Source organism: Rhea americana, unplaced genomic scaffold (genome assembly GCF_003343005.1).
Source record: "Rhea americana isolate MKP2758 unplaced genomic scaffold, rheAme1 scaffold_110, whole genome shotgun sequence".
In the NCBI taxonomy this organism is placed as follows: Eukaryota; Metazoa; Chordata; class Aves; order Rheiformes; family Rheidae; genus Rhea; species Rhea americana.
Window position 1 is genome coordinate 2,760,621 of NW_028185151.1, and position 25,546 is coordinate 2,786,166.

Here is a 25,546-nt window from a genome sequence, read left to right on the forward strand (position 1 = left end):
TTTTTTTTTTTTTTTTTTTTTTTTTTTTTTCCCCTCTGAGTAGTAAGATATGGCCAAATTACCTTCTCAGGAGGAAACATTTTGCTTTTCACATAGTTTTAAGCTTAGATGAGTACTCCAATCTTACTCTCCCTCTACACTGCAAACAGCAGTTTTTCTGTAAAAGGGTTCATTGGGAGTTTAAAGATACCGGTGAGATACTCAGGCACAGCATGTTACTGATCACCTCATTATTGCTAAATTAGTCAACTATTGTAGGGTGGAAGAAAAATAGCCTGAGTTATACTGTGGCCTGCTGAAGAGCAGGCTTTTAGACTGAAACCCACAATAAACCACACTTCTGTTCAATTCATAAGGTTACTTAATCAATCAAGTCCAACTCTCAAAACACAGACTCTAATTTCTTTTYGCATAGGTGTTCATGGTAGTTTGATAAGTGGCATATAATGCCATAGCACTGCACTCTACTGCTGAATACATAAGATGCCCCTTAAAATTAACGTAATTGGAATAGCAGCAGCCAATTTTGAAAACATAAACACCAGAATGAACTTAGACTCTGGGAATAAATTAACAAAGGTAATCATTGGGTTTAGTGAATTATTAGAAAAGAAGATCAAATATTTTTCACAGCTAGCTTTCATTCTGAGCATACGGAATCAACAAAACAAAACAAGCTGTGTGTGCTGTCAGCTGTAGTGTGACAACACTGAAGTCAATGGGTTTCTGCCAGAGAATATTTTTTCTGATTTATCGAGGACAATTAATAGAAATTCATCATCAAATCCTACAGAATTCTCAAAGCTGACATTAGCTAATTCACTTATCCATATACCACTGATCACTGTCCTGCAGTAGCAGTTTTGGATACATTCATTTCTACGGAGGAAGAATGGAAGAAAATAACAAAAACATAACACTTACTAATATCCGGGATAACTTAAGCAGAGTGCATAACACATCTGGTTGCAAAATGCATCGCATGACTCCGAGGCTAGGGCAGATAATCACTTTCAAACATTTGTGGCAGTTTTAAGATATTACTGCCTCTTAGCTACTGGCCAGTGTCCTCTGTAGGAACTAGCTTGTCTGCTTCGTTGCAAAGGTGAGGGGGTGGGGGAATATATTTTAGGTGGCTGCTAGGAAGGTCTCAAGCAGCACCTCTATATTTTAGCCCAGAGACAGATTGTAAATGTCCAAGGGCTTCAGTGCTCTGGCAGGGCTACGGCAAGGGGATGCTCCCACAGAAGGCAGCTGCAAGCAAACAGGGAGGATTATAAGATTAAGAGCCACTGTAAGAGATGACATGCCACTGCAGCCATTTTCAGTTTATGACCTTATGTTGTGTGAGCTCATTGCTACCATCGCAGCAGTGAGAAAGGGTCAAAACGACCCTGCGCTGTTCTTCGACTGCATGAACACTTGTCTGTGAGACGGGGACAATATTAGGCAGAAAGAGAAGACTGCTTCAGAGCTCACGTTGCTTTCCCAGTTTTAATAAATACCCATTCAGACGTGAAAAGATGTTGAACATAGAATTTTTATTTCCTACTAGATTAACACTGGTGTAAATTTCAGTAGAGCAATTTTCAGTGACATAAGGATCTGAATGGTTTCCTTCAAGAATTCCAATTAATATAAAGCTCCTGGCAAACTGTATGGACTTAATATTATTAAGAAGTTTCTGGCAGACTCTAGTTCACAAGATGGAGCTTCTCTGATATATTATAATTCGGAGGACAATTATTTACTTATATTTAAAGGAAAACATAAATGTGGAGAAAGTATAGTCTAACCATTGTGCCTACATTTAGATCAACAAATTGTTAAGGACTATTTTAAAGCATCGCATATGTAATCAAAAAGAATAACTAATGAAACAAAAAGATGATGCCATGAGTCAGTAAAATCTAACTAAGCTCAGAGAGTGGAAAAACACAACATACTTTCATCATTGCTATAAGATACCCACTGTGAAGTAAAACAATTTTTCTTTCAAATGTGCATGATGAATATGAGAATTTTCTTACATCAACACCAAACTGCATTCTCCGCGACTTCAGTCCCAGCAGGGCAGTGCCCGTTGGTGGGGGTGCTGGTTCCAGTGGAGCAATCTTGCCAGTGAATTGCAGGTTGTCACACAGTACCTGGTTCTTACTCTGAGATATCCCCCACAGTAAATGTGAGCTTCGATGGGATTTGTTGTTGCCTTAACTTAGATGTCTGAAGGTTAAATGAGTTGCTTCCCCCTCCTTATTTTTATCACATAGTGAGGATGTTTTCATGTGCTTCTCAACAGAGAAGCAGGTGCTCTGGCAGCCTCTCCAGCTTTCTGCTATGGTAAATCACCCGTACGCCCTCTTCCTTAGCTGCTTCTGTAGCCTGATTTATATGCCCATAGGGAAACTGCCATCTATGAGAGGTGTAGAAAGCACCCCAGAAGAGCAGTAGAAGCGAACAGGCTTTCTGTAGCTATGAGTTTCTAAGCATCCTCCTCACTGGAAATAGGTTTTTCTTCTYATTTTCCATTTTCACCAAAATCAACAGTTTTCCCCTTTGTGCCTTAAACAAATGTTGAAATTCTGACAATGATACACTATAGCATTTGAAGGTGATTTCCTTAAAGAGAAAATGCCAGCCAAGTAAAAGCAGAGCTTTGTATCACTTGGCTAYCCATCCTTGCAAGGATTCTCAGCTGAGATACATGGGGAAAACTTAATGAAAAAATTAAGAAAATACAGAGACAATAAGTTCAGAAGATATATCAGTGTTTTTTGCTTTCTCTCTACAGTCTCCTATTTATTGGTACCCATTTCTTATTCTGTCTCATCACATASTATAAGACCATATATATATGCTATTCAGGACAGTTCCTTTTTATATTATACTTGTCTAGGACACATAGTACAATGGCACCCTGATATCAGCTTGGGGCCACTAGATGGTACTGCAATATAATTAATAAATATTAAAAAGTAATCTCATAAATATATACRTATATATTTTTTTCAGCAAATTCTTGGCTATAGTGTTTGAAAGACTTGCAGAAATCTCCGTGGCACGGCCTTTAGATATCTACTGTAACCTACATATGACTATACTATATGCAGTTGTAAGGCATATGTTAATAATGTGCTTACCAATCTTAACAGAATAGCTTAGGTATTTAGTACATGCATACATACACATGAATTTATATAATWTGTACACATATAAGTAAGTTATCATAAATAATTATCATCTGAATTGTCATTACACTTACTCATTTTGGGAAGAGAAAAGTATACATTTATAAATCATAATGTATGTGTATGTGTATTCATGAAGTCTAACAAAAAACATACACCGGAATTTTAAAAGATAAACTTTGTGCAATAAGCAAAATCTATTTTATATTTCACCATACTTTGAATGATTTTCTACTACTACTTGCTTCATCACCAAGGACTTAAAAAAATTCTAGTATTATCTAAATGTTTTCTACCATATGCTATGTCTAGAGTAATAAACAGTTCAAATTTTGTAATCAGTTATCTTCTAGATGGTAAAGATCTTGAGGTTAAAAAATTGCTGCAAAGCTAAATTATCTGAAACCATAAGCATGCTTAATAGTATCTACCCATGAAACTACCCTCAGAATAACCTAACACTGCTGGTTGCCGGCACTATTTTCAATTTTCGTCTGCTAGATATATGATCAAGCATGTCAAATCTGCCCTGAGTAATAGAAGTGAAGAAATAAAGTCATTTACTTAAAACATTCTGATAGCTATTTATCCAAAAACCCTGGTCAGATTTACCGCTCAAAGGCATTTACCTACAAAGTTAACCAGATGCTTTGAGTTGAAAACTAATTTAATTCCTCTGTTATCTTAACAGGACATCTGTTAAAACAACATCCAAGGAAGGTAATATGYTCAAAATTAAACATCCTGCAGGTTGTTTTATTAGAGTATGTGCAACATTGACATTTAACTGTTAACAACCACTGCCTTACAAAAATAATTAGTAAATGTGAAATCAAAGCAGTATAATGATTATACTAATGGACATGAACTAATGGAGAATGAATCTGTGCGAGTTCAACCTTGTTGCCAAGTTCACTGCTTTGTTACAACTGAGTTAGACTGAAGATGAATGAACCATTTCTTCTATTTCCTTCTTTCATCAGCTTTTTTCCAGGTTCCAAATCGTTCTTTTAAAAATCAGAGTATATTAACTGCTTAAAGTGTGCAGCAGCTATGCCACCATGTCTTTTTTTTTTTTTTTTTCCACATCATGTGTAACAAGCTCTGCAAATCATATCCTGAAGTACTTTGCATTATTTTGGTTAATTTATGAATATAAACTGCATTTTTCATCTAATAAGTATCAGTCCAAGCAGTGGCATACGAAAGAGTGAAAGTCAGATGTGTAAGTGGATGAGTGCTAGTCAGTGGTAGGGTATTTAAGTAGGAAAATGCAAGCAGATGCCTATTTCTGACGAGTTCTTGTCGTTTTTCTGGAGAATATAGTGGGGATGAAGAGAACTGGTGGGGAGACACATGGTCCCAACATTTCTTCCCCCTTTTYCCGTTTATGCCCATCAGCAGTGCAGGGCTGACATCACTTCTCTGTTAGCAGGAACTGTTACGACAGTCRCCACCTCTTTCTCTTCCCTTTACTATCTCATCCAACGGAAAGGAAGAAGCGTAGAGACAGACTGCACTACAGACACCGAAAGTCAGTCGTATAAAGCTAGTTCTGCCAGCATCTCAGGTCTCCAGTGGAAAGATGGTCTTATCAGTAGTGGAAAGTTGTTAACGCATGAAATACCAGTTATGGATGGATTTCCTAACTGCTTAGTTCCTCTTTAAGATCCTTTCTGTCAGATACTATGCCATAGTGCATGTTGGTTGCTGGCTGGAGACAGGAGAAGCAATTAACAGTATCCTGAAGTCCCTTTTGGTCTTACTATGACCGTGACTATGAAATCACTGATTTTAATCCCAATGTAAATCAGCAGTTAGAGGGTACCACTTTAATCTTTTTGATTTATATTTGTATTTATTACTCTGCTTTCATGACCTAGAAAACAGTCAAACTTGCAATTTAGCTACTGCGTAGGTAATGCCTGTAGGTAATAAAATAGCAGCAAACTCTCCCTCTAACCCTATTTTTCTTCARTAGTGCCTCCTGCCTCTGAGCTGTATCCTTTTCCTGAGCTGTCTTCCAGCAAAGTCACTTCCTTCTGTTCCTTATTAGTTACCTTGGAGCCTTCACCAAGATTTGCTTAATCTTCCTTATTCATACTTATCTGCACTGGAGAGGGGAAAGAGTTATACATTTTCAGCATTTTAGGTGAGTGTGAGTGTTATATACAACATTTTCAGTATTTCCCTAAATATAATATTAGGCAACTTGAATGTTGCTGCAGTTTGAAATTTCCTTGGAATAAGTATTCTATTTTTTTGAATGTATTATTACTTCTTCCAGATAACCACGGTAACCTTCATTTTTCTACATTTTACTTAAGCTAATAAATACCTTAACATATGTATGAAAACCCTTCATTTTTCTTTCATAATAAAACATGCAAAATTATGAAAAGTGAATGGATTATTTATTAAATAATAATTACCTTTTTTTGTCCTGATCTGCACCACACTGTGTGTGGTTGGAAATAGGAATTCAAGTACGGTAAGGACAAAAAAAACATGACATTTTTAATCTCAGTGAAAAAACAAAGTAGGGGTTATAGAAAAGAAGGAACATAACTGTTCTCAGAAGCACCCAGTAAAAGCACAAGAAGCAATGTCACAGACGGTAGCAAACAGCTACAGGAAGGGACAACTTCAACTGTATATCAGAAGAAAATTTTTCACACTAAGAACAGGTAAGAATGGGGAAACATTGCCCTAGAGAGACTGTAAAATTTCTGTCTTTGGATATTTGCAAAACTTGCTTGAGTGAAAGTCTCAGCAACCTGATCTAACTTTGAAGCTGGCCCTGCTCTGTGCAGGAGGATGGACTAGGTGACACAAAGCGGTGCCCATCAACCTGAATTAGCCTGTGATTCTGTGGGTCTAAGTTATCTTGTATTTGCCAGGTATTTGGGGGTGGGACTGGGAAGGAATAAATTAATTAAGAAACATTTGACTTTCCTTAAAACTTCAAGCGGAAAATAYCCTGTTTACATATTTTTATGTAGTTTACATTTTAATAGCTAYGGTATGTTCAATTTTTTGTATTGTATGCAATAATTCACCTTTAAACTCACTGTTGTCTCACTCTTTCACGCTCCTTGTGTTGGAACTCAGGGCAATACASCAAAAGAAGTAAACCGAGCTGGATGCATGTATCAACCATTCATCTAGTGAAAGAGCACCATAGATTGCAATGTGAAGCAGAAGAGAGTGAAAAGGGGGAAGGCCAAAACACAGAAAAAAAAGCGTGTGGAGTCTGGAGGAATGACTGCAGTTGGCTAGGCAAAGAAAAACGCTACAGAGGGTCAGTRGAGTGTGAATTTGGAAAAGGAGCTGGAACAGTGAAAGGCTGAAGGGGAGGTGTGCATTGGCTACACAGTGCTCACATTCTCAAACCCGAATAGGACTCAGAGAGACCAGAGGCCCATGGTAAGGAAAAGGAATATTACCCAGACTATGAGGGTTCTGCACCAGCCTCTGTTATAGAGTTCTTACTTCCTGCTAGATAAATCATTGCAACCAAATCTCAAAACTGATTACAAATTGTTTCTCATATTCTTGATGTTCAGCTCAGAACCTGGAAGTCATGTCTGTAGAATGGCTGCTAAAATCAAGAGSAACTGAATTTTGACATGCAGGTGAGCTACATACATGTTATCACTGCCATGCTTAGGGTACCTAAGTGCCAACCTAAGTTTTCATAGCATTATCATGTCTTTTTTCAGAGCAGAGTTGGAGTACAGGATTTACTTATACAAAATATGGAAATAAATCACATACTGACCAATAAGGAGAAAATAAAATATGTAATGGCCACGTGCAGTAAGAAACATGCAATACCCTTTTTCTGTCACTTTATCAAGCTATCCCTAACTTCTGCAAAAGTGGGCTCCTGCATGAACGCCTCATTCACTTCCCAAMACTAATTCATCTTTAAAATAGGCCATGCTGTGCAGAGACTAAAGCAATGACTGTGGAAAAAAAATACAGCTATGACTACATAATTAAAGAGTGTATAAAAATGAATGTACAGAGAGAACTAAATTATGCTTATACAAGCAACCTTAATTTTGGCATTTCTTGCTTCTGGAGTGTTTGACTTTCAAATACCGAACTTYGTGTCAAAAGACACATAAATACAGTCTTATGATTTAATACATTAAATGTAACTTTCATATATTATTTGGTTAAAATAAAAAAGCCAGAAATATAAATAGAAACTAAGTCAATCGCAACAGTTATAATGTTTTCTTTTTTTAAGGTGTGCTCTTGCCCATGTTCGCATAAAACTCTAAGAACTCCAGTAAAGCTATTCCAGAGCTCAGCCAGGTGGCAGTTGAGAGGAGAGCTCTGGTATCTGGCCAGGTAGATAGGGTCACGTGCAAGGTAGACAGGTTCACAGACAAGGAGAGCCAAAAGCACAGGGATGAGGCTGGGAACATGTGTGCTAGCAGCTGCTTTGGACCTCGAGCCCTAGCTGGTACTCATCCTCCAGCACCACGAGTCTGGCCTTTGCCTTGGCTCCAGGTTAACTGACAGCAGCATCTGACAGACCTCACTTGGGATGGGACCAGTGCAACCTCTGCCAAGCACCAGTAAATTTCTTTACAGGAAATGTCTACATATTTTGAACCGAACACAGGAATTTGCTGGTTCTTATTCTGCTACTTTTCAGCTTGGGAGGATCTACAGACATTACCAGTGGAAGTTTTTAAATGCCTTGAGGCATGGGTGCCGTTTCTTCATTATACGAGCATTTGCAGCACTTTTTTTTACTGAGGGTCTTCATTCAGAGGTCATGGTTGAATCTCACAGAAGCAAAAGGGAGTTTTGCCTGAAGAATAAAGTCAAAAAAGCTAGACAAGCTGTTAACTTTTTGCTGATTTTGCTCTAGGATATATGAAGCTAGTCCCTTGTTTTCTACTTGTAAATATTTCTTGGTATTTTTAAAGAAATAATTGAAATATTACAGTTTCTTACAGTTGCCTTCTATTATTTTTTTTCTTTTTTGTTTGACTAGTGCACTTCAGATGGGCCTCACTCAAGACAAGAGGTCATGTTTTCAGTATTCTGCATTTGCACAGCCACTGGCCAAAATAAATTACTATTCAGAGATCCTGAAAACTAWACGTCCTGCTTACATTACGTATGGCAATTACCTGTAAGCAAAASAATAAGGAAATTAATTAAATATTGCTGAAGAATAAAATTGATAAGTAACAGTCTGAGAAGTGAGTTTTCTAGGCATTCATTCATAGATCCACATAACTATCAGGATGAAGAGCAATAGTTTGCGCTTCCTCTTTATTACTGACCTTCTGTGCCATAAATATTCTGTGAAAGTGTGTCAGCAAAGGCATTAACCATGCCTCAAGGACAGAAAATACTGACAGTATGATGCCATTTCCCACCACATATATAAGACTCTAGAATGTCATATTATGTAAACAGATTTGCATGGCTGTTCGCTAATAATCCCTCAGACTTCTTAGTCTCTTCAGAGATGATTATCTCAYAGTTCTAAGAATGTCTGAGTCTTTACAGGGCCATTTCACTGTTATAAGGCAAATCTGTAAGAACGTCATGACCTCTGCCCCCAACACTAAATTAAAAAATGATGAAGCTAGTATGCCTTTYGTAGTAAGATACATCAACCATCAAAATATGTCATCTCCACTACATTAGCAAGTCATGCTGGAAAAAAATAGATGTACATACACAAGAATAAAAGCTCTTCTCAAAACTTTCACAAGAAAAGGCTTTCTTTGATTTTATTTGGTAGAAACTATAAATTATATATATAAAAATAAACTACACCCAGCTGGACTATTATTAGGCTGTAATTTTAACCTATCAGTTCCTGAAGTCATGCTGTGCAGTATCCTCTCTCATGGTTTACAGCCTCAGAGACATCCCTCTGGTACTTGCCTAAAGGTTATTTTTTATTCTCTATTTAGAACTGATTCAGACCTAGAGTTTTTTTTTTCGAGATTCTACATGCCATTCCAAACACAAAAAATACACTGTAGTATCATTACAAATGTGAAGTTGTGCTTATACCCATATGAAAATATAAATTATAAAGAAGATTTAGTGCAAGATGTGAGAATGTGAACAACAGATATAAAGCTAAAAATTATCCATTTTGTAACATACCAACCTGTGTAAAATAGTTGGAGCCTCTGAAAGACCTAGAATATAAGGATAAGTTCTATCCATGCAAACAGCTGGGTACTTTTCCATCATACATATATCTCCAGACTCTAGTTCTTGTAGAAGATTTGAGCATCTGAGAAGCTTTGATGTACCACACAGATGAAAGAGAGGAGAGCGATGTTTTATGTGATTTGGTTAGACCTTTTGGAGCTGATGACTCAACCTATTTCTTAAATCTATTTTCTGGGTACTTTTCTTTTCCTCCCTCTCTTTACTAGTGGTGTTGGTCCAATATCTAACTGAAGTGAAAGGAATATACTCTACTGGACATTTCAGGGTGGATTATATCCCTGGAACAAATAAATAATACCACTAAAGACCAAATAAACATCTCAACTGTGTCCAAATATAAGCCTATACCACAGGGCTCATTGGAAACATACTAGATCACATAGCCCAAGAATCAGAAAAAATCAATTCCAGATGTAACGTTTATTGGTGTTCTTAAACTGATTTTATACTCATTAAAATACAGTGATCAAATAGCTGCTTCTCCGTTTCCCTTTTCTTCCCACCTTTGTCTTCCTCAGACACATCACACGAGCAGCACCCAACATTTGCCAGTTAAGGAATGYAGGTGGCTGAAATGAGCAGGTGGAAAGAGGATGGACTGGGCTGAATACCACCACTAAACAGATGTTGTACTTGTTAYGTAGATTAATTCACTTAGCAATACGGAAATCATTTTATCCCCATAAATTATATTATATGCAAGTTTCTGAATTTACTCTGTTTTTGCCAGACTTTTAATTAGACTGGGCCTGTCTGGAGGTACAAAAGCCAGAAAGTGTAACATTGCTTTACCTGCAGAAAATTCTTTTAATATCATCAAGAAATGAAATTAAGATCCTTTTGAAGTCTATGTATTTTGAAGAAACAGAAGRCAGGTGATGAAAGATCCAAGTCCCTAGTATTTTTTACACTATAGGGGTGATTTGACAGAAAGTACTGGTAAGGAAGTATCTTTGCCTCCTTTATTCTTCCTATAATTGTGTTTAATTTTCTGCATCATAATATATCAGTAACTCACAAAGGATCACAGAATTACATCTATAATTTACAGTTGGGATAAACTCCCTTTAATCAGGAAAGGCAATTAAATATCTGTATCAAGAAGAGAACATGATCTTTTTCAGAAATGGGATTCACCTTGATGGTCTGCTTATACCACTGTGAGCATAGCTCAGCTTGGACCACAATATTCAGACCTAGCTGAAACTCATAACTTTAATGAAACAATTTGTTACTACTGCTAATCTTTTATCCCATAACTCACTAGCCCTCTGGGAGCATCTTAGAAAGTAATAGYATTGGTTTGAGATGGAGGATCCATTTGTACTGGATTATGATCATGATTATTACCAACTACCACTTATTTGTTAGCACTTATGGTGTCAATAAAACCTGATAAATGTGTCATTCTTGAGAAAAAGCATTTTTCCTATAGACTTTTACTATGTATAAGTTTTGAATCATAACATTCCTACCAAAATCATAGAGTTAAAAAAAACAATTATAGCCAAATAACATTCTATTCTGGCACCTCAGTTTACATTTTAATTTAATGAAAGACACCTTGTTTTACAATTATTATGCTGTGATATAAGACCCCTGGAAGGAATCCAGCTAAGTAAGAGCAAGCTAAAGAGTACAAAAGAAAGATGTGTTTACTCTTGAGATGGTAATCTTCTTATTTATCAAATCACTAATTAGTCTTTCTCATAAAGATGATATTTGCTTTGCAGAATCACTGAGGGAGAAAAATACTTTTCCTTTAAAAAGTATATATCATTGTTGTGGGCATCAGAATGTATATATCTGTAATTGTCTAGGATAAAGRATTCTAACATATCCAGAGTATTCAAAATTTCCATTCTACTGTCCTCATTCTAACAACATCAGGAAAATGAGTAAAACAGGAATCTTTGCCTTTGAACTGGGATATGTTATCACAGCACTGATAGCTTAAATGTATCAGATGGTAAATTACCTTTGAAAGGTCCCCAGCCTCCAAATAGAAGCAGATAACAAACACGTTCCATGTAACCCAGAGGACTAGCCAGACAGCATACTGTAAGAGAGGAAGACAGAAACAATACATATTAATTTTGCAATCAGATGAGTTGAACTTAGTTCATTAGACCATCAGTTTAATCCAAGACAAAAACAGACTATAAATATGGTACATATGAATGTTACATGTAAAAGAAAATCAAGAATAAATTCTTCCCTTTCACAGACACAACCTAGTGTGAATTGATAAGTGTTCAGTCACACTAGAAAAACCTACATCTGAGAAAACAGATGACAGACCTGAAATTCAAATGTGAAATTAATCTAGATCTCTTATTACTGCTCATATGAGAAATACTGCAATATCAAGAGAGATGTAACATCAATTATATGTGAGAAGTGCAGAGCTGCTTATTCAAATGGTTATTCAAATATAACTTACTAAAGAACAAACTTACTGGAGTAGGTACTGGACTCTGCAACACTTGGGATTTAGTCTCAAGAAAATACTTTTTGTTCATTATTTTACTAGTTTTTCTAGAAAATATGAATGGTTTTCCCTAGGTCATGACAGCTGCCTCTATAATATATTAGTGACATTCCAGACCATCATCCAAAATTATTCAATGCCCTGAGGATTATACTGTATTTTAAATTGCCATTTTCTCTCTCTCTCTTTTTTTTTTTTATTTCAGTGCGTAACAAAAGTATTCATGCTTAAGCAATATCTGTTCACTGGTGGTTGTCTAATTTCTTGTTTGCATATCTGATATGAGTAATGGAGTACATTTGTTTTCTCTCCTTCTCTCCACATATATGCCTATAGCTACTCTTTTGTATTCATAAGATCTTAAGTCCCAGGCCTGGAAACTACGTTTCCCTGTTGTAATGCTAGAGGATCCTCTACAATAAAATCTGACCTGCTGTTGCTAGTCTCACATAATGTTTGTGCTTGAAAACGTCCCTTGACAAATTATTCCATCATCTAATAAACCTTAGGATCTACAACTGTTTTCTAATGATTGTTGTTGCTATTCTCTAGTTGTTCATGATTCAGTTCTGTATGTTTTCTAATTCCATTCCATAGACCTGTGACACTGCATATGCATGAAATACAGCGAAAAAAAACCACGCTATTCCCTACCTATTTTAGCTGAAGGCTATTTCCTCGTTTTATATCATCAGCCCCTTTTGTCTCCAGTAGAGAAGACTTCCTGTTTTGCTAGCTTTTTTTCCAAGTTGCAATGACTAAATTCTGTTAACTACTTTCAAAATCATGTTTAACTTATTAAAAGTACATTTTTGGACTTCTCTGTATTATATTACCTTTCAAATAAGCAGACGGATTCACAGAATTACTGAGGTTGGAAAGGAGCTCTGGAGAACATCTAGTCCCAAACCCTCGCTTAAGCGGAGTCACCTAGAGCACGTTGCCCAGGATGCTGTCCAAATGGCTTTTGAATATTTCCAAAGATGGAGACTTCATATTCTCTATGGGCGTTCCTTCCAGTGCTCTGTCACCCTCACAGTAAAGAAGGCTGTTCTCATGTTCAGACAGAATGTTCTGCATTTCAGTTTGTGCCCATTGCCTCTTGTCCTATTGCTGGACACCACTGAAAAGAGTCTGATCCTATCCTCTTTATGCTCTCCCTTCAGATATTTATACACATTGATAAGATTCCCCCGTCAGTCTTCTCTTCTCCAGGCTAAACACGCCCAGCTCTCACAGCCTTTCCTTACATGAGAGATGCTTCAATTCCTCAGATATCTTAGCAGCCCTTGCTCCAGTAGCTCCACGTCTCTCTTGCATTGGAGGAGCCCAGAACGGGACAGAGTTGTTCCTACTAGGGCTGAGTAGAGGGGTAGGATCACTTCCCTCGACCTGCTGGCAACACTCTTCCTAATGCACCCCAGGAGACCATTGGCCTTCCTGGCCACAAGGGCACATTGCTGGCTYMTGGTCAACTTGTTGTCCACCAGGATTCCTGGGTCCTTCTCTGMAGAGCTGCTYTCCAGCAGATCAGCCCCCAGCCTGTACTGCGGTTATTCCTCCCCAGATRTAGGACCCTGCACTTGCCTGTATTGAACTTCATGAGGTTTACCTCTGCCCAAMTCTCCAGCTTGTTGAGGTCCTTCTGAATGGCAGCAGAGCCCTCTGGTGTACGAGCTCTCAGTTTTTTATCATCAGGAAACTTGCTGAGGAGGCACTCTGTCCCTTCATCCAGGTCAYTGATGAATAAATTGAACAAAACTGGACCCAGTACTCAGCTCTGGGGGAAAATGTTAGCTATCGGCCTCCAACTATACTTTGGGCTGCTGATTACAACCCTCTGAGCTCTGCCTTTCAGCCAGTTCTCAATCCACCTATCTGTTGATCTATCCCACACCTCCTAACCTTGCTTAAGACAATACTTTAGACCGTACACTATCTATCCCTAACAAAAATATACGACAAACCATTTTCCGCATTGTGAGATACTGTTTATATGATCCAGTAGAATAATCATTTTCTATCTTTTTGTTTTCACTTTCTTTTTTTTTCTGTGAACTGAGTTTACTGCAATGTGCAAATTTGTAGCAATTCGCTAGCTGTGAATTAACCCTACTGCTTCACATTCTTCACATAGTAATTTTCTGTCTCAACCTCCTAGTCTTTTAGTTGTTGTATCTCTTTTTCACAGGTGCAGTGTCTTGCATTTATCTAACTTGAATTGCATTCTGCTGACTTTTGCTTACTCCTCCATATGCAGTAATAACCTATGTGGTACTCTTGTATTTCTCTTAGAAGTGCTCTTTTGCATCAGATTAAGTCTATCATTCAGTATGCCATTTTCTACTTAATCTTCTAGATGCTGTGAAAATACAATTCTATCCCTTTTAAGCAGAGCTAAAGTGAGACTACATCCAAAATGGGTAAAATTTAGGCCTATTCCTTTTTCTTACTTTTTTCAGTTTATCAAATCATTGCCAATCAGCCTGACTGCTACATACATAATATATTATTGCATAACCAATATATAGATTTTAAAGAATCATGATGGATATTGTTTTCATCTACTAGAAACTAACTCAGTTTTAAAGATTCAAATTGCTTTAGCCAAAAATAATTTTAGGCAGTTTAAAGCATACAGATTACATATATTTCATAGGGCCTTACTTTCTGGATCATAGATCTGGTTCACAGATCACAGATTTATTTAGATTGGAAGGGACCTCTGCAGGTCACTTGGTCCAGTTCTCTGTTCAAAGCAGGGCCAACATAAATCAAGTTGTACAGGAAATGCTTCAGTTGAGTTCTGAATATCTCCAGGAATASAGATTTCACAGACTCTCTAATGTATATTTACTCTTTAAGGGTAGGACACTAACCAGCCTTCAAAACACAGGTACTTAGTTCAGATTCACAGTCTTAATTCACTTCTATTGTTTTTAAAAACTCAACCCTGAGCCTTTAAAGATATTGAACATTTTAGTTTCCTGTAGTTTGCTATTTGCCGTACATCTAACTCTGCATGCAACATGGAGTGCCAGGAATGTGAAAAACAGAGAAAGAAACATTAATTCAATAACCTTAATTTGGCATTTTCTAACTTTCAATATTTGAAGTTTGCTTTTTTAGTATTTTACTACTTTAATTTTATTTACAAGAACACACACACACTGATAGAGTAAATACAAATGTTTCTTCTGATACATAAAGAAAACTGTCTTTCCTAAAATGAAAATTCTAAACACTACATTTAGGTCAGAGTCCCAAAGAAATGAGACTTAAACAATAATGATACAYATGTACTGTCTGTTTCCTTGAACTTCTGAGCTCCTGAACAATTTTAACCAAATGGGACAAAATGTAAGAAGTTTTAAAGATATTATTTATCAAAAGATTCAGARAAAAAAGGTGTACAAATGAGCAGAGAAATTGTACTAATATCCTCATAGAGAGGAAAGCTTATAAGTTCATCAGTCAGTATGAGGAGGAAAAAAAACATGGGAAAGAGCCACTGGAAACTGGGATTCATTAGATCTGCTGTTCGTAGTGCAACTTGCTACATTGCATGTAAACAGCAGCTGATTGAAAAGCTCCCTGTGCACAGCACATCCAGCAGAATACTCCAAGGCACTTTGGAACTGCTTGTCCCAGCAGCAAGTCTTGTGTTCACAGGAAGAAGTGAAACTTCTCTTTTCATCTGTCTAGTCTATCACTGAAAAATGACAAAATTATCTGACTTTTAGAAATATTCTTTTAACAAGCATCTACTGTTATTGGACCATATAAAAGGTTTTAAAACTATTTCTTAAGACTGCTTCTTTTGAAATGTTATATTAAGTGTTACTGCCTGAATTCTGTGGATAAACACTGTGTATAATTATCTTGAAAAACAAAGATGCTTCTGCTTCCCACTGCTTCTTATTTCAGATGCTTCAGATCTAGCATATCTCTTATCTCTGGATCACATACAGYCATAAATGCCTCTTGTTGTCTATGTGCATCAGCAAATTGTTGTGGAAATTCAGCTCTGAAGGTCTGTGACAATGAACAAATCCTTTTGGTACTCTCTATTATACGTATCTAATTAGAAACACGTTTTATACGAGTTCTTCAAAGGGCTATAGTTGTATTTTTTTTCTCCTATGTGGGAGTTCAAGACGGCTGCATTATCTGACAGAAGCCACCACAATGCTACAGCAGTCACATATCAACAAGACAAGAACCTTGATGAACACATACTGGACCAAGCAGAAGCTACTGACAGGAGGCAATGATTACAGCAGTGACAACACAGCCTAATTATTTTTATGGAAAGCCACGCTGGAAAGAGATATAGCTGGAAAGCTAAGTGAGAAGATTCGAATACTTACTGTTTTGCAAAGCTGTAGCCAACCAGTAAAAGCCATTTTCTTTTGTAAAATAAATCATACAAAGAAAGCTCTCGTATGGTGGAATATGGTTGCCACTCTTTAGGTTACTGCAAATTTATAACCATCTATAAAGAACTATGAGGAGAATGACCGCTTTACGCTTTATGGGTACTGTGTAGTCATAGCTTTGAAAAAGAATGCATATGCTCCACAGTTCACTCAAACTCAGCTAAACTGCACTATCTCCATTTTACTAAAAGAGGAACTGAAGGTCAAAGAAACTAAATTACTAGATTTAGTTCCACAACCCAATGGAAAAATGACTACAAAGACACAAGAACAAAGTCAGTGAAGCCCACTACTCTGCCTTTGATACAAAGGTAGTCACCAGAACTCAYGCCTAATACCCCTGCCCCTTAGTCTGAAGGAGAAATATGTCATATGTCTTTCAAGTATCGGCGCTGTTAGCAACTCCCRTAGCTATCAGCATTTTAAATGTAAGCATCTGTTTCACAGAATTTTATCACGGCATTTCTCTTGCTCCCTGATTATTTTTGGACGTGTGGTCAATTTCAGTCGCGTCTTACAGAAGGCTACAGTGCTGGAGACCTAGAAGTCGTTACCTTGTGCAATTCAAGAGGAACAGTAAGCTGAATCCTGTTGTGATTAGTGATTTGCTACTTATTTCCTTTTGACAAAAGCGTACATTTAAAATTTTAGATTCTTTTAAATTAAGCTGAAAATACTATTGCCCSAAAATTCTTTCATGGTCCGCTCAGAAAATAAACTATGTGCAATTCTAAAATGAGATGCCATTTACTATAGGAGTTAAAAATTTGTTCATTTATGCTACCTGAGTGACAGTAGTTGACTTGTTCAAAGACTACCCTAAGCCCAGTATGTCTGGAAAGAAGCATTTATTTCCAGTAATACAGTAACAACCGTCCTTGAATATCATTATCTTTGCTTCTGAAGTTACTCTGCCCTAATTTCCTCTGTTGAAGAATTATCACATAGATACAATTTCCAAAACAGTATCTTTTTCCCATCAAACCTGAAAATACATAGAATTCTGCATACTTGTCACTAGCATAACAACTAAACTTGTTGATAACATTCATCTAATCACTGATGTGCCTGCAACTTTGTTTATCTTTTTAAGGCCCCTCTGAAATAGAAAGAACTAGTACTCTGATAGGCAGCTGTTCCTGAAGAGCGAGGCCTATAGGTTTAGTTGCCTTAATCTCTTGTGGCACTGCCCTTCTGCTCCTTTTCAGCATTAAATGACAGATGTTCTGCTTTCTTGTTTCCACCTTCCTGGGACTAGTAAAAGACTTCAATTATTTTTCATTGGGCTAAGTCTATCTGTGGTGGCAATCACAGGAGTCTGTAGGGCAGTCTCATGTAACAAAGTTGCTCTTTAATAAGCATAATTCTCTGATTTAACATGGGTTACATATGGCTCTTTCCATTGCCTGTGGCTTTTCTCCAAGTATTGGTGTAGGAGCTGAGGGTCTGGGCTGCGTGATGTAGTGGTTACAGTGCAGCTCTAGAAGCCGGCACGAGACACAGCCCAGACGGAGGTCTCCAATGCAGAACAGGATCAGGAAACAAAGCCAGACTCCGACAGGAATTGGGAGCCATGTCCACAACCAGGAGAGATGCAGTTACTGAACGTGAGGATCAGCTGCTTTAAGCAGAACAACTGCTCTCCRTAAACAGACACAAAAAGTAATCATGAGACTTTAATAATCCAGATAAAAGTCTTCCTTGCCCAGCAGTTACCTACATGCCTCCACTGCAGATAGCTCAGGGCCAAACCCAGTAGCCTTGACAACACATAACAATGTTTCCGGCAGCAGAAGGCTTTGTGCAGCCAGGTTCAACTTCAATAAATATGTCATTCATTTTCTTGAATGTACATGGGAGCTTTTGCAGAATAACATAATCCCCTGGATTTTTTCATCCTGTTTTGTAAAATGGATAGTGTTCTAAATTGCATTGGTTGTCACAGTGTGCAGCTTGCACTAGTTTTGCTTGGCTGAATTATTTGTACTGTTAGATCTTAGATTTTTTTTTTTTTGCTGGCTTTTTTTTTGATTTTTAATCATGGCAATAGTGTCAGAGCACTGTCCATCACTCTGTGTTTCTGTTTCTAAGTAAATGTCAGTTGATTCTGTATGAATCATTACTGAGTATACTCCAGTCAGACTCTTCCAGCTCATATTTCAATGGCAGTCTTGTTTGGTTATTTGTTTTTTATCAGGAGGGATCTTCTTAACCCTTCAGCATTGCAAGGCTGGCTCTTCAGTCTTTCACTGGTCACAAATGAATCTGTAGTTTTATTTAGTTCAAGGGAACTTCGCATCCTCGGGTTGAAGATTTCTCTTTATTTCATCTGATTTACACTTGCATAATTAGTGTCCTCTGCCAAAACTAACCGAAAGCTGCTGAACTGTCAAACAACAGAACTGGTCACTGCCAAAAAGAAAATGGCCATTTGATTGGTTTCTTACTCCTTGGCAACCACTGCTTGCAAATACAGAGGAAGCGCTGCTTAAAACATCTTCGTGGAAGCTTCTATATATCCAGTGGTTATGTTTAAACTTTCAAGCTCTTTGACTTAGTTATATGCCCTGACTTTATGGGCATAAGTGTAGTAACAATATAGTAACTCTCTTTTCCTTTGATTTTTGCAGAAAGGATACATAAGCCTAAGGGGAAGAATTCTGTCACATGTTGGTCAGATGGCCAGAGAAAAATCCTAGGGCCCTAAAATCATGATATGATGTGTGCTTAGCACTCAGTCTACACATGGCCAAGGATTTTTAGCTTTGGTGGAACTCACCTGCTTCATTTTTACTTTTGGTTTCCATTTACTTAAGTGCCAGAATCATGTGGGGCCCAGAATGCATGGAGGAGATTCACTTCTTCTCTTATGCAGAAGAAGTTGGAGCTATGTCTTCAGAAAGTGTATTTCCACAACACTCATTATTGCAGGAGTGGTATCCATCTGTCCACATTTAGATGTCTGCAATGCAGATATCTTCCTCTGAGCAGTGTCTAGATTCCCATTAAAGTCAATTGAGAGAGAAAAAAAGCATTTCCTAGGCTCAATTCATTTCTGAGACACAGATCTCTCCACCTCTGCTGTCTGGAAGGCTAAACTGCTCTGAAAAAAAATTCTTAATGTCACAGAGCCCATTCAAAAATCTTGAATCTGTGATATCAAAAATGAGACAGTAACACTATGCAGATATGCACTCCTTTTTTTCCACATAAACAAGCAATCAAGCAAAAAAAATATCACCAGTATCAAATATCCCCAAAGGCCTACCGAAGAGACATCTTTTGAGAACTGCTGTCTCAATGCTGTGCATTCTATACACTTACTGATGTTCCATCACTTCATATACTTCATTCATTCATCTGTTCATTTTCTGTCTCTGAGTTTCACAGCATTTTAGGTTTTAGAGGAAAAGCATGAGAAATAGCACTAAAATAGCATCTCTTTCTGGATACTGCAACTTTTTTGTTTGTTTGTGTTTCAGGTGCTGTCAGACTGTACCATCTTAAGATATCCCCAAAACTAAATGCCAAATCTCCATACCAAGAACTCACGGAAAACTTAGCTGACATACTGGCCTCTTCTTTTTGCCTTCATACGAATGATACAATATTATGTCAATGCAGTCACTCTATTCCTGACAAACAATGCTGTCTTTTCCACTATGATGCTCTAACACAGTCTCCAAAATATGAAAATAAGCAGATCTAAACACAACTTAAAACTTAGCATTGTTCAGTCAATCTACTCTGTCAGAGTAGGATATTACAGATGTAACAGATCTCCAAATAAAAGTATTCTGTAACCAAAAAGCAAAACATACTTCTACTTAAAAAGATAATTCTTCTTACAAGTCAGAAGCAGAGAAATTTTCTCCTTCTGATCTCAATTTTTTTCTTCTACCTTTTTTTAACTTTTCTTCTGAATCCATATGTTAAAGCTCATGGTCCTTTTAACCAAGGAGCATTTTATGTACTAAAGAAAGCAAGGCAAGGCATAAATTTTGATGGGACATATTTATTTTATCTTTTTGACTTAGAAGTAGAGATTTAATTGGCTTGGCTTCACTCATCATTCAATTCCTATATCTCTTTTGATCACATCTTTGTTGTGAAACATCTACCAGCAGGAAGCAACTTCAAATATCTGAATACACAATTTACTGCAACACAGAACATATCCACCTAGCTACACACACGTATAAATAAATGTATATGTGCACAGATGGACTGCTACTTTTCTTCTTATGAGACTTTCCTGTTTTTTCAGAATTTTTTATTTTGTTTGTGAAATAGATTATAAAGTCTCCAAAATTAAAAATGACAAGTAATTAAAGATAGGTAACATGAAAATAACTTACAGATAATTCTCACTTAAATAGAGTTGGAAAAGATTGATTTATATCAGGATTCCAGGAATATCTCTATTTTTCAAGATTTAACTTGAGCAGATCAGGGAATAGTGAATCTTAAAATAGTACTATTTTGTCCTCTTCCACTCCTCTACGCAGTTCCAACATGAATCTGCCAGGCTCTGCCTCAAAAGCTACTAGCACTAGAAGTCCATGCTGTATAAGATCTAAAAACCTTAAATCCTGGTTTGGAAATGGTGTGAAACATTAATCTATCTCTGGCAGTTTATTTTTATTTTTATTTTTTTAGCAGTTCTTATCAGCTGTTAAAATCATGTTATAGCTGACAYGGAAAAAAGAAAGACAGAAATCAAAATGATGTGATTTTGGAGGTCAGTTGGCTCTCCAAGAGTGAGGACCAGAATATTTGGGAAAGTGTTAAAGAAAAGAGTGTGTAATCACTTTTTTACAGAACATGTGAAGAACCCCTCCCCCCAGCCTCCTCGTAGAGATGTTGTTACCTCTTCCTTGTCATCACCCAGTTGGGAAACACCAGTGCTACTCCTCTGCTGAGAGGTTCTGCCAGGACCAATCTGTGAATGTGCTAACAAGCCTGACTCACTGTCCACCTTCTCCTTGSGCTGCTCCCCTTGGACTCTGTGCCATGCAGTCTATCAAATGCTYACATTTGCCCAATGGCAAACCAGCCTCACCAGCTGAGGGCCACATCTCCAGGTCCTTTTYAACCTCAGGCAGTCCCAGGAAGATCCCACCTATTCTACCACGCAGCAACATCTATTTGGGAACACTCTCCCTCCCTCTTGCTTGGACAAGGCCATTGTGCAGCCAGGAAGGCAAGGGCTTTTTGCCCAGATAAAATAAATGAGAGAAATATATCTCTGCTGTAATCTAATGAGAAGGGCTTCTCACTGAAAAGGTCTCAGATGCTCATCCCTATTATTTGCTGCAGACACTTGAATACTGGTGGAGCAACAAGTATATTGAGCATCTTCCTGGTGCCTATTGCTGTTTCAGAAATATATAAAAAGAAAAATCACTCTTATAATTCAGTCATTGAACAGTTTATTTTAATGGAGTTTTTAGCAGCTGTGCCCATTTAAATTCCCTATTAAAAATACAAATCAGGACGCTCAGAATTCTTTCAGTGTTCATTTTTAACAGAATGCAAAAAATAAAATCAATAGATACTGTTGCTAGGAACAGAATTCTACTGACATTTATCTAGATTCTTTTATTGATGCCTCAGTATCTGAGTGCCAATTGTAACTATTTATAAAGGGAATCCATCTCCCTCAGTGAATACATTAAAAATCTTGCTAAAACTAAGCAATGTATAATAAGAGCATTTGACAAATTTAGTGGTCTGTAGTCTTTTTCCTGGGTATTGTTTTCTTTCTTCCATTTTTTCAGCTTAATGCTTTAATAGTCAAGAGGAGCCTGCCCATTGAGTACACAGAGCTTTGAGTTTGGTCCTTGGTGTTTGTATTTCAAGGGAGATTTAAATGAACGTAAGGGGATGCTTATTTCATTGTAGCAAAAAAAAAGCGAGGACCATCAAATAGATGCATTTTTTACCTCTCTCTGCAGTGTTTTCTAAAGTATTAGTTCTCAAAAATTCCTAAGACCTCTCCAAAATTTTGGAAACAATTGGTTTAGTAATATTGACAGGAGCTCACTAAGATGCAAGGACAGTTTGTGTTTTGAGATTAGGGGACAGAGCACACAGATATTCAAATCACTGCCTGGCAGCTCTGTTTTGGGAGGCTGTTGGCTGTTTCAAAAGTACCAGTCAACTAAAAAAGGTCAAGYCCTATTCTTTGGAGAAGGCAAACATACAATCATTGGCTCTGCAAACTGTTTGGCTTTAAGGGGACCCTGGCTAGCACAGCTGTTTAGAGCCAACCATACGAGGCCACCGGACTGAATTTTGTTTGCTGTGCGGGAGGCTAAGGCAGCTGGGGTGGATGGAGTAGAAATCTAGAGGCACGAAAGTCAGCTTTGGGAAACTGTACGGTGAGCACAGGGTTGGGGCGAGTGCTGCATACCTGTTCAACTGCTGCTGTATCATACAAGAACGAAAGTCCCACTGAGTGATACTAATGAGTAACAGGGAGGGGAGTGAGGAGAGGAAGGACCACAGTTCCCTTATTGCCTTCTGGTACAGCTGCACTTATTTGGCAAGATCAWTATGTACAATATAACCTTTTTTTTTCTTTTTTTAATCTTGAAAGCATTGAAGGAGATTAAGAGAGAAACCTGAAACTATAACAATACAGAAAAAGCAAATCAAGAATAATCTCTCTGTTAAAGAGAATAAAATGTAAAATGGGCATAATTTACTAATTTCTTGAGGGAAATTCAATATCATGCATATCTAAAAAACATTCATTTCACACTAAAAAAAATGACTGTACATAATCATAGRGAGCAGTATTCTAAAAATATCTTCCTCATTAATCAGTCAATCAATATTTGACTTTGCACCAGAATACATTACACTTTGCTTGCTTATTGATTGAGTTATGGCCTTGTTCAGGAAAGCTTGTATATGGCTCTGTGCACATATTTGGCTCTACATTATTCAGGAAGGAATGAAAAATCTTCTCTTAGATATCTTAGACAAACTTTCCTTTCTCACGCTTACACTTGTATCAAAAACCTCATTAGCTCATTGAAATCTCATTAGCTACTGCATCCCATAGATTCTTCGAGTTCTGAGGAGAAACTGGTGATGTGGTCAAGTAATTTYGTGATGCAAATGTGTCTGTTTTGGCCTGGGACAGGTTATCATTACTATTACCTTTGTTGTTAACCTTCTTGTCTCAAGTACCTCCTAGATCAAGCATCCTCTAAACATTCTTTTTGACTGAAAATTAAAACCAGGGAGATTTTCAAAGACTATCTAGGAGTAAGGTTGGCATCTCTGTAACTACAGATGCAAAGAACTCGGGACATTTAATCGTTAAGACATCACTAACTGGGAAGCCTGCCATGAACATCCACACTTGATGCACATACATTGTCTTTTGGCTCTGTACAGCTATGCCCATCTGCTTCAGTGGCTTGGTGCCCACTTATCAGCTTGTTGGACAGTTTTGCTGTGCAGAGGTGCCAAATAAAGGTTTTACATGGGTAGCCTGTATAACCCTGAAAGTGCCATTTCTTTTGTAGAAAGAAGTGTGAGTGCTGAGATACCGATAGACTATGTCTTTGTGCATTTTTTTGCATCCACTGAAGGTGGATTTTGCCAATACAATCTTTAAATCCCTTCTATAGACAAAGAAAAATCTGGCACTGATAGTTAAAGGGAAAGAAAACACTATCTAGAAGTAAAACACTGACGAACAAAGCTAGTAAGAGACAAATCACAGTATAAAATAGAGGACAAAAAGTCCATCTTAAAATAAAATTAAGAGAGTACTTYGCTATAGAAGTGTAGCTATTATGCAGTATATACCGCTAATTCAAAGAGAAAAAAAATGCAAATTTGCAATCTCACCTCCTTTCTGAGTATTTCAAAACATTAAAAACAAAGAAAGGTTCACAAATATAGGAATTGGATCACACTGTGAAGAACTCAAACGGTTTAATATAAGGGAACATATAGCTGAGATGTTCTAAATAGCCTTATTTTGCCCTACAGGGATGACATGCCATGCTCACAGAAATTTAATGAACAGTTTTTTCAGTTTGTATCCACAGTTTATTCTGGACACGTTCAGTTGTTTATCCAGAGTTTCTTTAAGAAGAAACATACTATTTAATTTTTTTTTTCTCCTCATTGCATAAGTCAGGGTCACAAACTTCCACGGAGACCATAACTGCATCAGAACWAACAATTACAGTAGAATAAAACTGGATATAGAGATAAAGATAAAAGAAGTTGCAGCTACGTGTGAATCGTTAATCACAGAGCAGTCCCTAGCAAAAATATCGCATTATTTCTTTAGGTCTGAAAGAATGTCTATCATTTTCATGTTCACTAGAGCAATTTAATGGAAAATGGTTCATAGATGTATTACTTATTGCCTGTGATGAAACAAAAAAATTGTATACAATACTAAAAGCAGATGATAGTTAAAATAGTTTTGGCAAGAAACATTTACAGCTTCAGTACATTATTTTCTACAACAAACTGGTGATTAATGAARGGCTGGGGATCAGTGTTGGAAAAGATAGAGGAAGAAAAAAACTCTGGAGAWTGATGTCCTAGTGTTCTTGTAAAACCATCATTAAAATACGTAGATAGGGCAGAAATCAAATTAAAATATAGCTGAAGTTGTTTTTAGGTGTATCACCTGAAAACAACCACTGTTCAGTGTAGATGTTAATACAAGATAAGCCTATGCTACATATTCTTTTTATAACAATCCTAATTCAGTGAATTGGGATCTAGAGATTATATAACCTTTAAATAATGTATGTCTTTCAAACTATTCTTGAGAACTACATGATGAGGGARTTAAACTGACTCGCAAGGTAAAACATACATATCAATTCATATTTTCATGTACCATTAAAAAAATCAATTATAGCATTTTTTTGGTATCAGAACACTAGGGGATATAGCAAATACAGTTGAGAAACCTAAGGATATGACTACTCTGTCCACCAGCTGCCTTGAAACATAAGCAAAGTTTCACAACTTTGCTTCTTTGAGAGTGAGTTGGACCAGATAGCCTCTAGGAGTTCCTCCTCTCCTAACTTAATCTATGATTCTCTGATTGTTACAGATCTTTCTTAGCATCAGGACCCTATACACAGCTCAAGCAGAAAATCATACCTATTATGTTGATAAATACTCAGGATGACACTGACCATTTGCCCACACTT

The 25,546-nt window shown here is 37.2% G+C and overlaps 1 protein-coding gene across 1 annotated transcript in view; it reads right to left on the reverse strand.

Annotated features, from left to right (window-relative positions):
* NKAIN2 (sodium/potassium transporting ATPase interacting 2) overlaps positions 1–25,546 on the reverse strand; it is a gene marked incomplete at its 5' end in the record, with an annotated part of 551,052 nt that overhangs the window by 251,290 nt on the left and 274,216 nt on the right. The window contains one exon of the mRNA XM_085314457.1: positions 11,392–11,472. Within this exon, the coding sequence (XP_085170583.1) occupies positions 11,392–11,472 (81 nt within the window). The remainder of the gene's footprint in view (positions 1–11,391; positions 11,473–25,546) is intronic.